Source organism: Heteronotia binoei, chromosome 5 (assembly GCF_032191835.1).
Source record: "Heteronotia binoei isolate CCM8104 ecotype False Entrance Well chromosome 5, APGP_CSIRO_Hbin_v1, whole genome shotgun sequence".
Taxonomy (NCBI): Eukaryota; Metazoa; Chordata; class Lepidosauria; order Squamata; family Gekkonidae; genus Heteronotia; species Heteronotia binoei.
The window spans coordinates 126,911,783-126,925,172 of NC_083227.1; the positions used below are offsets into that span (position 1 = coordinate 126,911,783).

The window sequence follows — 13,390 nt, forward strand, 5'->3', positions numbered from 1 at the left end:
CCCACCTAATATATTTCTTCTTAGATTTCAGATTTTTGCAACCTGGGATTTTTTTGTTTTGTACAGCTGCCTTGTCTGTTTCATTGCTCCAGTCTCCAGTGTTAAGAGTCTACAGATTTGGCCGTGATCAAAATTAGATGTATTGATGATATATAGAGACAATAGCAGCACAGTGGGTAAATGTACCATACACTTTCCTTCAGGTTGACCAAACATTCTACAAGGGGTATGTGATTCATGTTCAGTACAAATGATCTGCGCTTAAGGACACATACCCTAATTATCTATTAAAATGCCCAACAGCTAGAGAGAATATATTGTAACTCTGCTACATGAAGTATCACAGATGACAAGGCTGAAACAGGAAAGCATGAACATTTATTTTTGGAGTATGAACAAAGAAAGAAGAATCTGATCATTGCAGCAGGCAAGATATAAAAAGTAGGCTACTCTGTGGAGCTTTTTTTCAATCTGCTTCCAGTATTAGGAGTTGCATAGGCAGTATTAGGGAGCTGGTGGATGCTTGGAGTACTGGATAGTATCCAGCGCTGCCCCAATGTCATAGCTCTTGGAACGCAGCAGATGAGTGAGCCATCCTCCTTCATCACTGAATCCCATGGACAGCATCTGTGACAATGATTCAATCAGGCGTGGATCTGCATCTGTGAAGATAACGAGAGGTATCCCAGCAGGAATTACTTGGGTTCAGTAGGAGTTACTTAGTACCACTGGAGATACAATGATCACTGCCATCAGTGGCATTTTATAGTTTATTATCTAGCACTGGCCCACTATGCAAAACTCCAAAGTCAGGGTGGCCAAATTGTGGCTTGGGAGCCACATGCAGCTCTTTCACTCATTTTGTGTAGCTCCTGGGGGTCAAGGAGAAACTTAATGCAGGCTTACTCTCAAGTAAGCATGCTTACCATTGGGACCTCACTCAGCCTCAGAGCAGTGACCCAAAGATAGGTGGGTATTGCCACCATGTGGGAAGTGGGGAAGAGGAAAAATAGGGAGGCTTGCAAGCTCTTCACCACCACAGAGGTTACCCAGAGACCTGGAGCAGGGAAAGAGTGCAAGAGCCAGGGGAGCCAATGGGAGGATGGATGGAATTAAAGAGGGCAGCACAGCGTTCCCCCTTAGTTTCATAGCTCTTGTAGGAGCTGCATATACTAATCTTGGTGTCAAGGCAAAGAGATGCATAATGATGCAAACAATAGTCAGTGGTTTCTATGGTACATGTTTTGTTTCCTGCTCCCACTGGGGCCAAAAAAATAATTCTGTAACTAATCTTTCCCTATGCTCGTCTTATGGGGATTGTTATTCCCTGCTTTTGTTTTTAAAATGTCTCCTAGCAAGGTCATGCTGTAAACTGCATACATATGTATTTTATCTTTCTGTGCAAAGAAAGTAGTAAGAGTTTTAGTAAAGATATTGTTCATGTCTTGCAGCCCCCAAACATCTGATGTTGTCTCCATGTTGCTCTTATGATAAAAGAGTTGGTCACCCTTGCTCCAAGTCAATATTTTGGAAGGAAAAGCAGCATAAATAGACTAAAACAATACTGATAACAGACAACAGCCCCTGAAGGTTATTTCCATAGGCAAATTGTGGTGTTTATCAGTTTTATTTGAATTCCATCAACTGCAAGATTTGCATTTAACAGCAAACAAGAATGCTCAGAACATACCAAAAAGAGGCAATTTATTTTAAGGTACATTACTGGTCAATCCCTTTGCATAACCTATCATGTTTTGCTTTTTTCAAACCAGAAATTTCTTTGATGGTATAGAACTAACTGTATGTGGTCTTCTAAACTCTGGTTACCTGGTGGAAGATGAGGGTAGAGTGCAGCCTCTCTCAAGCCTGTCGGTCCTGTGTTAGCAGGAGCTTGAGTTGGATCCAGGCAGCCTGGGCTGTCTGTTTCTGCCATTTGTAAGGACTGCAGTTCACCAGTAGAAGGGTCTACTTCCTTTGAAGATAAGTGGGTCCAGTCTTCGTCCCCTGCTGAACTACTACTGGATTCAGCTGGTTCCTGGGATCACAAACACATTGTGCAAATCTGTTACTGAGTAATGGAGCCACCAATGCTGAATCATACACAATTTTGGCAGCAGCACTAAAAATCTGTTTTCAGCCTCCAGATGAGAGTATAAAATCTGCACACTATCCTCCAGCAAGCACAACATGTTTTAGATGTGACATTCAGATGCTCAAATAGGATTAAATACTACCATTCAAGAGTTTTTAAAAAATGTAAACAGTTTACATGTGTGGAAGACTTAGTAAAAAAAAATCATTCTACTATTACTAATGCCAAATATCATATATCTTATAACAACATCTCTTGGTAGATTATTTTGTCATATATCTTATGTCATATATCATTTGTCATATCTTACAACATCTCTTGGTAGATTTTTCTTGGCAAAAAGTGAATTCACTCTATACATATAGTCATACATATTTTTAGTCTCCTCAGGGTCATCGTCTAAAAATTCTGCAATTATTTTTATTATGTAACCTTTTAAGTCACCATCTTCTACTTCAGGTACTCCTCTCAGACGTATCTGAGTTTCCATTAATTTGCAGTCATGGATTGTCACTTTTTCTTGAATTGTCAACAAGGTGGAATCATATACCTTCATTTTGTCTTCCACTTCCTGCACTTTTTTAGCTGTTTCTCCTGTTTCCTTTCTGAGATCTTCCATTTCTTTTCTAATCTCTGCAATAATTTCTTCTTTCCATTCATCTATCATCTTCCTCATCCCTCTCATCAGTCTAGCTTCCATCGCGTCCAATTGTTCCTGCATTTTCTCCAATGAAAGAGCCCTTGTTCAAGTCTGCTTGAGTTCAGGCATTTAAAAACACCAACAATTTTAATCTCACAGATTTCAAATTTAACTATCAGGTTTCAAGATTGGGACTTGCTTTCTATACTAAGCCTAATTTCGCCGTCCTCAGAGCTTCCTAGACCAAAATATTAATTTTTAAAACTTTTAAACCCTTCAAAAAACAACAAAATTTTAGACCACCAATTTTCAATTTGACTATCAGGTTCAAAAGGGTAGGACTTGCCCTTTATAGCAAGCCCAATTTCGCCGTCCTCGGAGCTCCCAAAGTCCAGATATTTATTTTTAAAGTTTTTAAATTTTCCAAAATGGCGGTCACAATTTTTTCCCTTTTAAAAAATTCCGAGGACTGCACCAATAATATGACCAATAGTATTTATCTTCTTACCCTCTTTTCAGTTGATTCCACCAATTTTTATTGTCCCAAATTCTTTTTAAAACATTGTTTTTAATTTGACCTCCCAGCAATGACCGCTGATGTTTCTCACTGGTATATATTCCTAGAGTAGGTTTTCTTTCTACTATTTCCTGTCTTTATTATCACAAAGTCTCATTCACACTGGTAAGGAGATCTCACGATACTTGACGTACTTCCTGTCTTGCTCAAATGTGCTGCAGGTCTGTTCCAGTATGACGATGTTGCTTTTCCTTCCAAAACCGCAAGTAGACAAAACAATACTTTCCCACTTTCTAGCCGTTTTTAACACTGTCCTTTATAAAGTCCAAATTTCACCTCCTCCTTCCCTTCTTCCAGGCACTTTATATTTTCTCTTCCTACCTCTTAGTTTTGTCCCTTTAAGCTAGAAATACCTCCAGAATGAAAAAATAATCATCTGTACTTTTTCTTCCAATTATCCACGTTTCCACTGGTCTTTCAAAGCTTTAGATGTTTAGCAATGTCCAAGAAGGTTAGGATCCTGTCAAGCTTATGCCAAATGACTCAGAGCTTCTGCAGATGATAGATATGCAGTTTTTCTCCTGAGACCCCTCAAAGAAGTCCCCTCCGGGACCCCCCTTTAGCCAAGGTAAATCTCATCTAAGCTTTTGTGCATCTATCTTGGACTAATCTCTGACTGAGAAAAGTAGGCAGTAGGCATTATATTGCCTTCCACTACCCCGAACAGAAGCTCCAGCCTGCTCCCGTTATGAGAGGCAGCTCAGCATGGCATTTTCCTCTCCCGGAAGTCCCCCCCCTGCCAAAATTTTAGGTTTTTAAAATAAGAACTTGCTTGTTACAGTTCTAACAGTGGCAAGCTTCAGTACTAGTCTTAGGCTCAGTTCAGACATCACAAATTTGGGTTCATCACAAGATACGGACTGGGCTCATGCATCTTTCCTTCCCCACATGCAACATTCTGCGATCAAAGATTTCTGTTTTCACTTACTTCACTGTGAAATTCAGGTGAGAGTGCCTTAACTGAGGCTTGTTTCTCCCATAAAGTAGAATTCTTAAACAGGATTAAAATATGGTTAAGAATCCCAGTAATGGAAAGAAACTGTCATGACAAATTTATCGGTTCCAGAATGAGTTCATCATGTTTACAACAGGTTAGTGCTTATTTCAGAAACTGCGAAGTCTTCATTCTCTTACCTGTGACAAGAGACTATCCTGTTCCATCTGCATAGGGGGAGAATCTACTATCATCTCCTGAAGCTGGTCAGCAACAGCATCCCCTGCCTCTGAAGCTGGTTTGCTCCTACTACTTGTGTTAGATTTTGACTGGTCCCCTGAACTGCTTCTAGGCATGGGACTGCTCTTCTCAGCACTAGGCGCAGGTGCCACTTTGCTTCTTTGTCCCCCATGTTCCACATCAATATCGACATCAATACCTAGAGAAGCAATATGACAGGTAGAATCAAACAAGATTAAGATTCTGAAGATGATTCACATTTCTGCCTCTTGCAGTGCTCATGCACAGCAGATGTTCCATACACCAGCCAAAAAGCCAGGAGTCAAGCTACGTTTTCCCGCAGTGCTATCATTTGGGGGAAACGTGAAGGGACTTTGTTTGCATTGAAGATGGGAAACAAAACAGCTATCCTGTAGGCTCTGGCATGTACCCAGTCCTTAAAGTGATTATAGTCTATGCTGCTGTGACAACTTGAAGTACCTTTGTTCATAATATAGTAATTTAATGCAAAGTTCCTGCCAAGAGCTAACAGAACATCAAGAAAATCTCACAAGTGACAGCCACTTTGCCCTGTGTAATACTATCCCTGATTTGTGGTACTTTCAAAGAAACAGATTAAACTGGATACAAAGACAAAAGGCACCTACATTAGCTCCAGGCTTCCAAATTAAATTTGGGACGAATAGATAAGACAATAAGTAACAGGAACCATTTTTCTTGGGAGGGATCCAACAAAATTAGTGTGACATTTATGGACGTAGCACTTATCCCTTCAGCAACAGAAAAGAGGATAAATGCTTTACTAAGTGAAAGGAAACACTTACCGAGTGGACTCAGAAATGCTGCAACGCTTTCTCCAACATTCTTCAAGAAGGTGACATTGGGATCCTGAGACTGACTGCTCGAAGCCTCTCCTTTAAAAAGTATCAATCATGAACACAACATGAGAGGAGATATATTCAGTAAAGTTCTATTCATGTATCCATTAGCTCTAGCTATCCAGTTCATTTCCACTTTTAACGGTTGTTTGGTGCATAGAAAAACTTCAGCACACTTATCTAAAACAATTCATTTGAGTTCACCAGTTGAGGACTTGGAGAGGGGGGCAGGTACCAAAAACATATTTCACAAAGGTGTATCAGTCAGAATCAGGTATCAATATGTAAAAATTACCTTGCTCGGGAGTAACATTTGGGACAGTATTACTGGTATTGGCTTGCTCCTGACCAGAGTTCTGACAACGACCAGAAGGGCAAGAGTGCCCCCAGCCCTGCATCCATGGAAATGGAACACCATGTCGCATCTTACGAAGCCACCGACCTCTAGGAAACCACTAAAGGGTAAATACAGCATGTTAGTTGGATGTTGGTTTAAACCCAGTTGCACCATATCTTAGGCAAAATGGTCTTTAACCACCTTTCTCTATAACGGCCTTTTCCCCATGTGACTCACCTCCAGTGGATTGAGCAACGGACTTTGAAACATGATCATGTTGTGTTCCTTGTGGATGCCTTTTCCCTCACAGGTGCTGCACAGGTCATAGTCTGGACAAACAGTGCATTTAAATCTGGCACCCACGACTGGACCATCACAGCCATCACAGACCACATTGGGGTGCATCACATTTGGAGTGCGCTCCTGGCTGCAGGACTGGCGGTGCAAGTGCTCACGTTTCAATTCCTTTTTCTCTGAAGGATGCAAATGAACAAGTTGCCCCCATGTTGTTACCAAGATAAACCAGTTAAAATCCAACATTAAAACATTTCTCAGAGTTGCAAGACAAGAAGAGCACACAAGAACAAAACAGAGGGACAACACTAGGAAATCTAACCACTATACACTATACTGACAGTCAAGGACTGGAGTATCTCAGCCTCATTCCAAGCTGCATTACACCCTTTTAAGACACCAATGGGCTTAGAAGATGTTAACTTTGCTCCAGAGGACACTCAATCTCATTTCTAAGGCAGTTAGAATTAAAATGTCATGAAGTTGTAGATCTAATTCTCAGTTCACATTTACAATTAAGTGCCAAGACATCTGTAAGGTATCGACTTCTCAAGATCACATTATAAACCCTCAGTTGGCCCAAAAATAACTGGAAAGCATAAAATTAGATTTGCATATTTGAGTAAAATCTGAAAACCTGTTATAGCCAAGGCCTCCACAGAGAGCTAAATTACATTCAGTGTATTCATATGCAGAAAAGCCTAAATAACTGCATAACTGACAGTCCAATCCTATGCCATTACTGCAGTCTATGTCCAGTGCTTTCAACAGGCTTTGACTTGAGTAACTTTGCACTGGACTGAATTGTCAGCCATCTTACCGACCAAGTTTAACCTTTGGGGAGGGGGGTATTGCTGTTAGTCCTGCTTATATGAGGTTTGTTGAGTCACCAGAAAATTTTGTGTGATTTGATTGATCTCCTTGGTATAGCTGTAACGAGATGAGGAATTCAACCTATTCCTAAATTCTATCACTCCAGGTTGCTGCACTATACTCTAAACTACACTTGAACTGCTCAAGCTACTCTAGAAGAAGGAAAAAGCCCTGTATTCCTCAGTTCTGAAACAGCTTGCAACAGGCTACCATCACATAAAATAGGTATTGTGAAATCAATCACTTGAGGGAAAGCATATAAGTTTATGAACTCCCAAGTGCTGATGTTTAGTGTCTCATGGGAACTTGGGAGTTGCATTGGCAGAAACCACTTTGGACAACTAACTGGAAACCAGCACAAGGCTGGCTTTTTGCCTCTAAAAAAAAAAGTCTGCCGTGAAAACGTGAAAGCAACGTCACACCAGAGTCGGAAATGACTGGTGCTTCCCCCCACCCACCCACACACACATTCGCCCTTTCCTGGTGGGGTGGGGGCTTCCCCACCTCCACCTCCCCTTCATCCTGTCTGCAGCCAGACCTCAGATTCAGCAGGAGCTCGCAGGGACGCAGCTCCTGAACCTTTCTGAGGGTTCCCCCCTCTTCCTCCCCACCTACCTTGTCCATTGAGTAGTAGGTGCAGCTGCATAACAATCCCTGGATTAGGAAAGCAGGCAGCCGGCCAGCCACCAGGGGCTTTGCCACACCCCCAGCATCCCTCATGAACCCCTGGAGAAGCCCACGCCACCCTTTCTTGGGACTGGGACTCTAGCATGGAGAAAGGTCAACTGAGGGGTGACATGATAGAGGTTTACAAGATTATGCATGGGATGGAGAAAGTAGAGAAAGAAGTCCTTTATTCCCTTTCTCACAATACAAGAACTCGTGGGCATTCAATGAAATGGAGCAGAGGTCCATCAGTGGCTATTAGCCACAGGGTATAGATGGAACTCTCTGTATGGGGCAGTGATGCTCTGTATTCTTGATGCTTGCTTGGGGGGGGACAGTGGGAGGGCTTCTAGTGTCCTGGCCCCACTGATAGACCTCCTGATGGCGTCTGGTTTTTATGGCCACTGTGTGACACAGTGTTGGACTGGATGGGCCATTGGCCTGATCCAACATGGCTTCCCTTATGTTCTTATGAAGCACTGGGAGTCAGCCCTTGGGAGTTCTTAAGATTTTCAACTTTCTCACCTTTTCCTCATGTGATCATTCTCAGAAGTGGCCATTGTTATAAAATGATATTCAACTGCATAATACAGATTTCCTTCTTAGACTCTTTCTTAACCATTCCTGAGCCTCTAGAAGGCATTATAATGTAACAGCTACCAAGATTAAAAAGAGGCAATACTCGGTACTAAACTGGATCAAAAGAAGCAAGGTTACCTTTAACATAGATTCGAAAAATTCCATCTTTTACATAGGGCATTGCCAGCTGCAATTCTTCATCACTGGAAAAAGCAATCATATCTCCATCTTCATCTGAAAGAATAAAGATTATTATTTGTACAGGACAGAGATACAATTTTAAATTTACAAACTGAGAAGTCATTACAAAGACCATGTAGAGAACTGAAGGGCATTGTTGGCATTTAATGGCATATATAATGTTGGAAGACATACCACATCTTCACAACTTATCACACACTCCACTGGAGAACATTCACCATCCCTACATCCCAACAATAAACAGGACACTTGCCACATCATACCAACAAAACAACATTACAAACAACTCACCCACAACAATACAACATCTCATCTGAGCCTAGACACTGGTACCAGGGCTTGCAATAAACCCAAGTGCCAACTGCCACACACCCCCAGACAACACAATCACTGGACGTAACAGCATTAACTGCACTGTCTCAGGCTCATTCACTTGCTCATCTTCCAACATCATATGCCATTAAATGCCAACAATGCCCTTCAGTTCTCTACATAGGGCAAACAGGACAAACCCTCCGCCAAAGGATAAATGGACACAAATCTGACATCAGGAATTACAGCACTGAGAAACCTGTGGGGAAACACTTTAACCTTCCAAAGCATTCAATGGGTGACCTCAAAGTAGCTGTTTTACTGCAAAGGAACTTCAACAACAGAATGGAGAGAGAAATTGCTGAATTACAAATTATTATGAAACTTGGAACGAACACCTCCCCAGGACTGAACAGGGATACTGGTTTTTTATCTCATTACAGATGCTAAACCCACTTTGACCAAGTAGGGCGATATATCCACAGTATTCCAATGTATTTCTCTTTTAGGATAGTGTATCAGAAAAATGCTTTTGTATTGACATACTCAAACTAGGGATATTGGCTGTTTATCTCATTACATATATTAAACCCATCTTCTACTATATTTTAATGTATTTTTCCTAATGGCAAACTAGAATGATGTATATATTTATGTTACATATTAAAAGGTAAATTATTTGGATAGGAAAAACTTCTGGAAAAGAAATGCCTTCTTTTTGACCCAGGTTTATTAGCAATAGATTAATTAACAGGCATTCCCACATTTTGACATGTTACTGTTTTATGGTTTCCCATGCTAATGCAACCCCGATCAAAGGTTTTCTGAATTTGTTAATTTTACTGTTCTGCTATTGGTTTTTAACTTTGTACCACTTGGCATTCCAAACCCCACCAGCTATATGTGGCTCTGCTTACTGTACCCTCATTCCTCGTCTGAAGATGTGTGCATGCAGACGAAAGCTTACGTTCTGGATAAAACCAAGTTGGTCTTAAAGGTGAAATTGACTCCTATTTTGTTCTACTACTTCAGACCAACATGGCTGCCTATTAGGATCTATCTAGTTTGGTGTAGTGGTCAAGTGCGTGGACTCTTATCTGGGAGAACCAGGTTTGATTCCCCACTTGCACCTACTGGAATGGCCTTGGGTCAGCAATAGCTCTGTAGGAGTTGCCCTTGAAAGGGCAGCTGCTGTAAGAGCTCTCTCAGCCCCAGCCACCTCACAGGGTGTCTGTTGGGGGGAGGGAAGGTAAAAGAGATTGTGACCGTTCTGAGACTGAGATTCAGAGTATAGGGTGGGCTATAAATCCAAATCCAGTATCTTCTTTAAAAGAACAGTCTTGTTCAGTCAGCTGTACAAAAATGTGAGGACAAGCTACTAGCTAGCTGATACACAGATGAAAGAAATGTGAGCCACTATTGAAAGGTATGCATGTCTTCTCAACTATCAATTGTATGTTCTTCTATTAATACGTTGGGAGTGCTAGGCTTTTGTAAAGCCACACTAAAGCATTAAGAGGCCAATTATATAACCCTATTAAGATTATACACAACACAGCTACAGAAAATACCAAAAGACTAGAGGCTTTCATTATTCCACTGCTCCAACTTGAAAAGCACTCATTTCCCCCCTTTGTTGGCAAGCAACATTGAAATGGTCTCCATTTCAAGAGTGCTTTAAAAGCAGCTGGTGGCAACATCAGTGGTACAAATAAGCCTATGCAAGTCTGTTATGATCCTGAGACAAAGCTGAAAGCCACACATACTATGTGGTAGACAGATATACAAGCAATTGGCATTTTTGTTTCTAATTTGGAAAAGCTAACTATAGACTTATTACCAGACTCCCTCTTGTGAAATAACACTCAGATGTCAGCCTCATAACCCTGGGTACCACTCAAGTATTCCACACTGCACTCAGCATGCTCATATATTATGAACCATTTTTTTAAAGTAACATTACCTGAAAAACATGTAAATCTTGTAATAGTCACACGACTCCTTAAAATCCACTGCTAATGGAATAGCCAATTATTGTCCACATAGAAGTGTATAAATATGCTTACAGCAAGCAGTATTTTCCTTCACACACTATAAAGTTAAGTTTCCCATCTGCCCTTTGCTTGTAATACCACCTTGTTGCAGAAATGATCAACACTTGACAACAGATGTGAGATGTGAAAAGTTAACTTGTAACCTGAATGACTCACAACACCCTCCACATCACCAGCAATGTGGGGGAGGAGCCGCAACAGACACATATCACAGCAGGCCCATAACCAGGATCTTAAAAGTTGGGGGGCATATTAAAAAGTCAGGGGGCACTTAACAGCTCCCCTCCCTTGGCCACCATGGCTCTGACCCAGGGCACCCGACTCAGTGACCTTCCCTTCTGCCCCCTCCCCACCATTGCAACCACCTGGGGGCTAGCAGAGGTGAAAGCTGGGAGCTATCTCCTCCCTCCCCAGTTATTTAAATTCCATGGGAGAGGTACCCAGTGGCAGCCACTGCCCCTCCACACCATTTAAAGTTCTGGGGAGAGCAGCGGCTGCTCCTAGGTACCTCTCCCATGGATTTTAAATCATGGGGAGAAGGAGGGGGAGCCCTCAGTCTCTCAGCCTTTACACCCATGGTGGGGGAGGGGGAAGGTCAGGGACACCTAACAGGAAGTCAGGGGGCAGGGCCCTGCAGCTACAGGCCTGTATCACAGTAATAAACTGTAACCTGATCAATTCATGAATACATGTTAGCCACTCCTTAGTTCTCCCAACTGAGACAGCAGTCACTCCTGATAAGAGAATTTAAGCCATGGGCAATACATTAGTCTTTATTCAGGGAATGTTTGACTTTGTCCCCAAAACACTAAATTCTGCTCTTGAATAATGACATTCCACCATCCATACCAGATATGGAAATGATGCTTCTCTGTCAAAAATACAGACACCAGGGATCCCTGCACAACATCAATACATGTCAGTCTCATACAAGATATTTTGTGTCCATTTCCTCCTTAAAAACATATTCAAGATCAACCAATTTCATCATCCTTTAATTTCACTGTCCCATTCACATAAACCTGTGGCAAAACCTGACATCACTGTACTATACATAACATATAAACTGCAATAGTTAAGAAATCTCTCCCCTCCCCATCACCCTTTCTTAATGGTGAACTGGGGATTGTAACATGTAATGGGACTAAATCTGAACCAAAGGTAACTGGGGCACAGCATTATTACTGTTATTATTTTTGTTGCACCTTTCAACCCTATGGATTGTGAATTACTTCCTCAATACCTGCAGATTGCTTTTTCATACTAACTTCAACAGCTAATCTCAACATTCCTAGAACTAGCAAACAAGATTTGTAAACCAGGGAGGATGGCTTCCAAATAGTCTTGAGATCTCTTGTTTAGGAACGTAAACAATTTTTGCGAAATATTAAATTTGAGAGGGAGAAAGCGAGTATAACTATTCCAAGACATTTAAACCAGAACGTCCTGCCACCTCTGCCACTTAAAAAAAAACCCGAACAAATCCACGCATAACCATTAACTACTGTGTCATGGGCAGAAGCTCCACTGATGAAACTGCCCGCTGCTTGGCCCTGTCAGAAGGCCTGCACCTGTTGAACTGCTACCTGCCACCCAGCGGTAACTGCACTGAGCTTGCGGTCTTTAAAGAGAGCGATCCCGTTCTTTGCATACGATTCCGTAGGAGGGGGGTCCTGCTACACTGCTTGGCACCCAGAAATCGAGCAGCTTTTCCTGACATAGAGCAAAGGGGAGGGAAAAGCTTCGTGCCAGGCTAGCAACTGACCACCCCATTGTCTCACGAGTCACTCACCTTTGTAGTACATCTGGAAGGCGCCGGTGGCAGCGGCAGCATTGCGGAGCAGCCCCTGGAAGAGCTCGGCCACCTTGTCCCGTATGGGCTGAAAAAAGGCAGGCGGCTCGACAGCGAAGCGGCGGATCTCCCGGGAGGCGTCCTCCTTGCCCAGTAGGTAGGCCTTTACCGTCAGCGGAGCCATGGCGGAGATGCTGGCTGGTGTGGCGCAGCAAGAATTGGCGAACGAGGCCGGACCCGACTACACCAACACAGCTCCCGAAGCCGATGTTTGCTTTGCTTTGCCTTAGCCTTGCCCTTCACTTCTGCAAGCACCGCCTGCTGGGTGCATCTTATAGGCGGTGGCGCGAGGAGGACGGCCTTGAGCTGGGAAAACCCCCACCCTCGCTGTGGGGAGAGGAGGCGGAAGGGATGCGATAAGAATAACAGCAACAACAGTAATGTGTCAGAGTGAGCTGGGTTCTTTCCCCCTCTAAAGCAGCCCCTATTTCGCTGGCGAGGGGAACTCAGGGAGAGCTGCCAGAAAGGAAGGGGGAGGCCCTACAAGCTACAGTGACAGTAGACGAAATCACTCTTCCATGATACCGAAGGCAGTGTCTCATTTCAGCTTTGGCTTGGGGAGGGGGGGCCTGACACGGGTCCCTAAAAACCCTCGTGTAAGCATTACTCAGCATTTTCTGCTTCGCCGGAACAGAGGAAAACCGGGGTGGACTAGTTTAGAGAAACAGGCGGCTCGTCCGCAAAGCAGGCGGAGTCTTTTTAAAAATCACGCGTTTACACGTGTTTTATTGACCTAGCTGGCTGGGTGGAGCTTCGGTATGTCCATTCGCTAGCTGCGGTTCCTAGGCCCAGCCGTCATCCCGACTTGCTGACTCACTGTCTGTCGCGGTGGCTGGAAAAGGCTGGGAGATGCATGTAGGC

General features: G+C 42.9%; 1 protein-coding gene across 1 annotated transcript; it reads right to left on the reverse strand.

The window, feature by feature from the left end:
- Positions 1-359: 359 nt before the first annotated feature.
- Positions 360-13,201, reverse strand: SQSTM1 (sequestosome 1). The gene is made up of 8 exons (XM_060240340.1): positions 12,470-13,201; positions 8,249-8,344; positions 5,936-6,171; positions 5,657-5,816; positions 5,308-5,397; positions 4,444-4,682; positions 1,828-2,035; positions 360-662 (listed from the first exon to the last, which is right to left on the reverse strand). Exons 1-8 carry the CDS (start codon positions 12,651-12,653, stop codon positions 505-507), a joined length of 1,371 nt encoding a protein of 456 aa, XP_060096323.1. The 5' UTR covers positions 12,654-13,201; the 3' UTR covers positions 360-504.
- Positions 13,202-13,390: the final 189 nt, after the last annotated feature.

Coding starts and splice junctions, on each gene's coding strand:
- SQSTM1 (XM_060240340.1), bottom strand. CDS start 12,653: ATGGCTCCGCTGACGGTAAAGGCCTACCTACTGGGCAAGGAGGACGCC. Junction 5,817..5,935: donor CGTTGCTCAATCCACTGGAG/GTGAGTCACATG, acceptor TTTACCCTTTAG/TGGTTTCCTAGAGGTCGGTG. Junction 5,398..5,656: donor AAATGTTACTCCCGAGCAAG/GTAATTTTTACA, acceptor TACTTTTTAAAG/GAGAGGCTTCGAGCAGTCAG.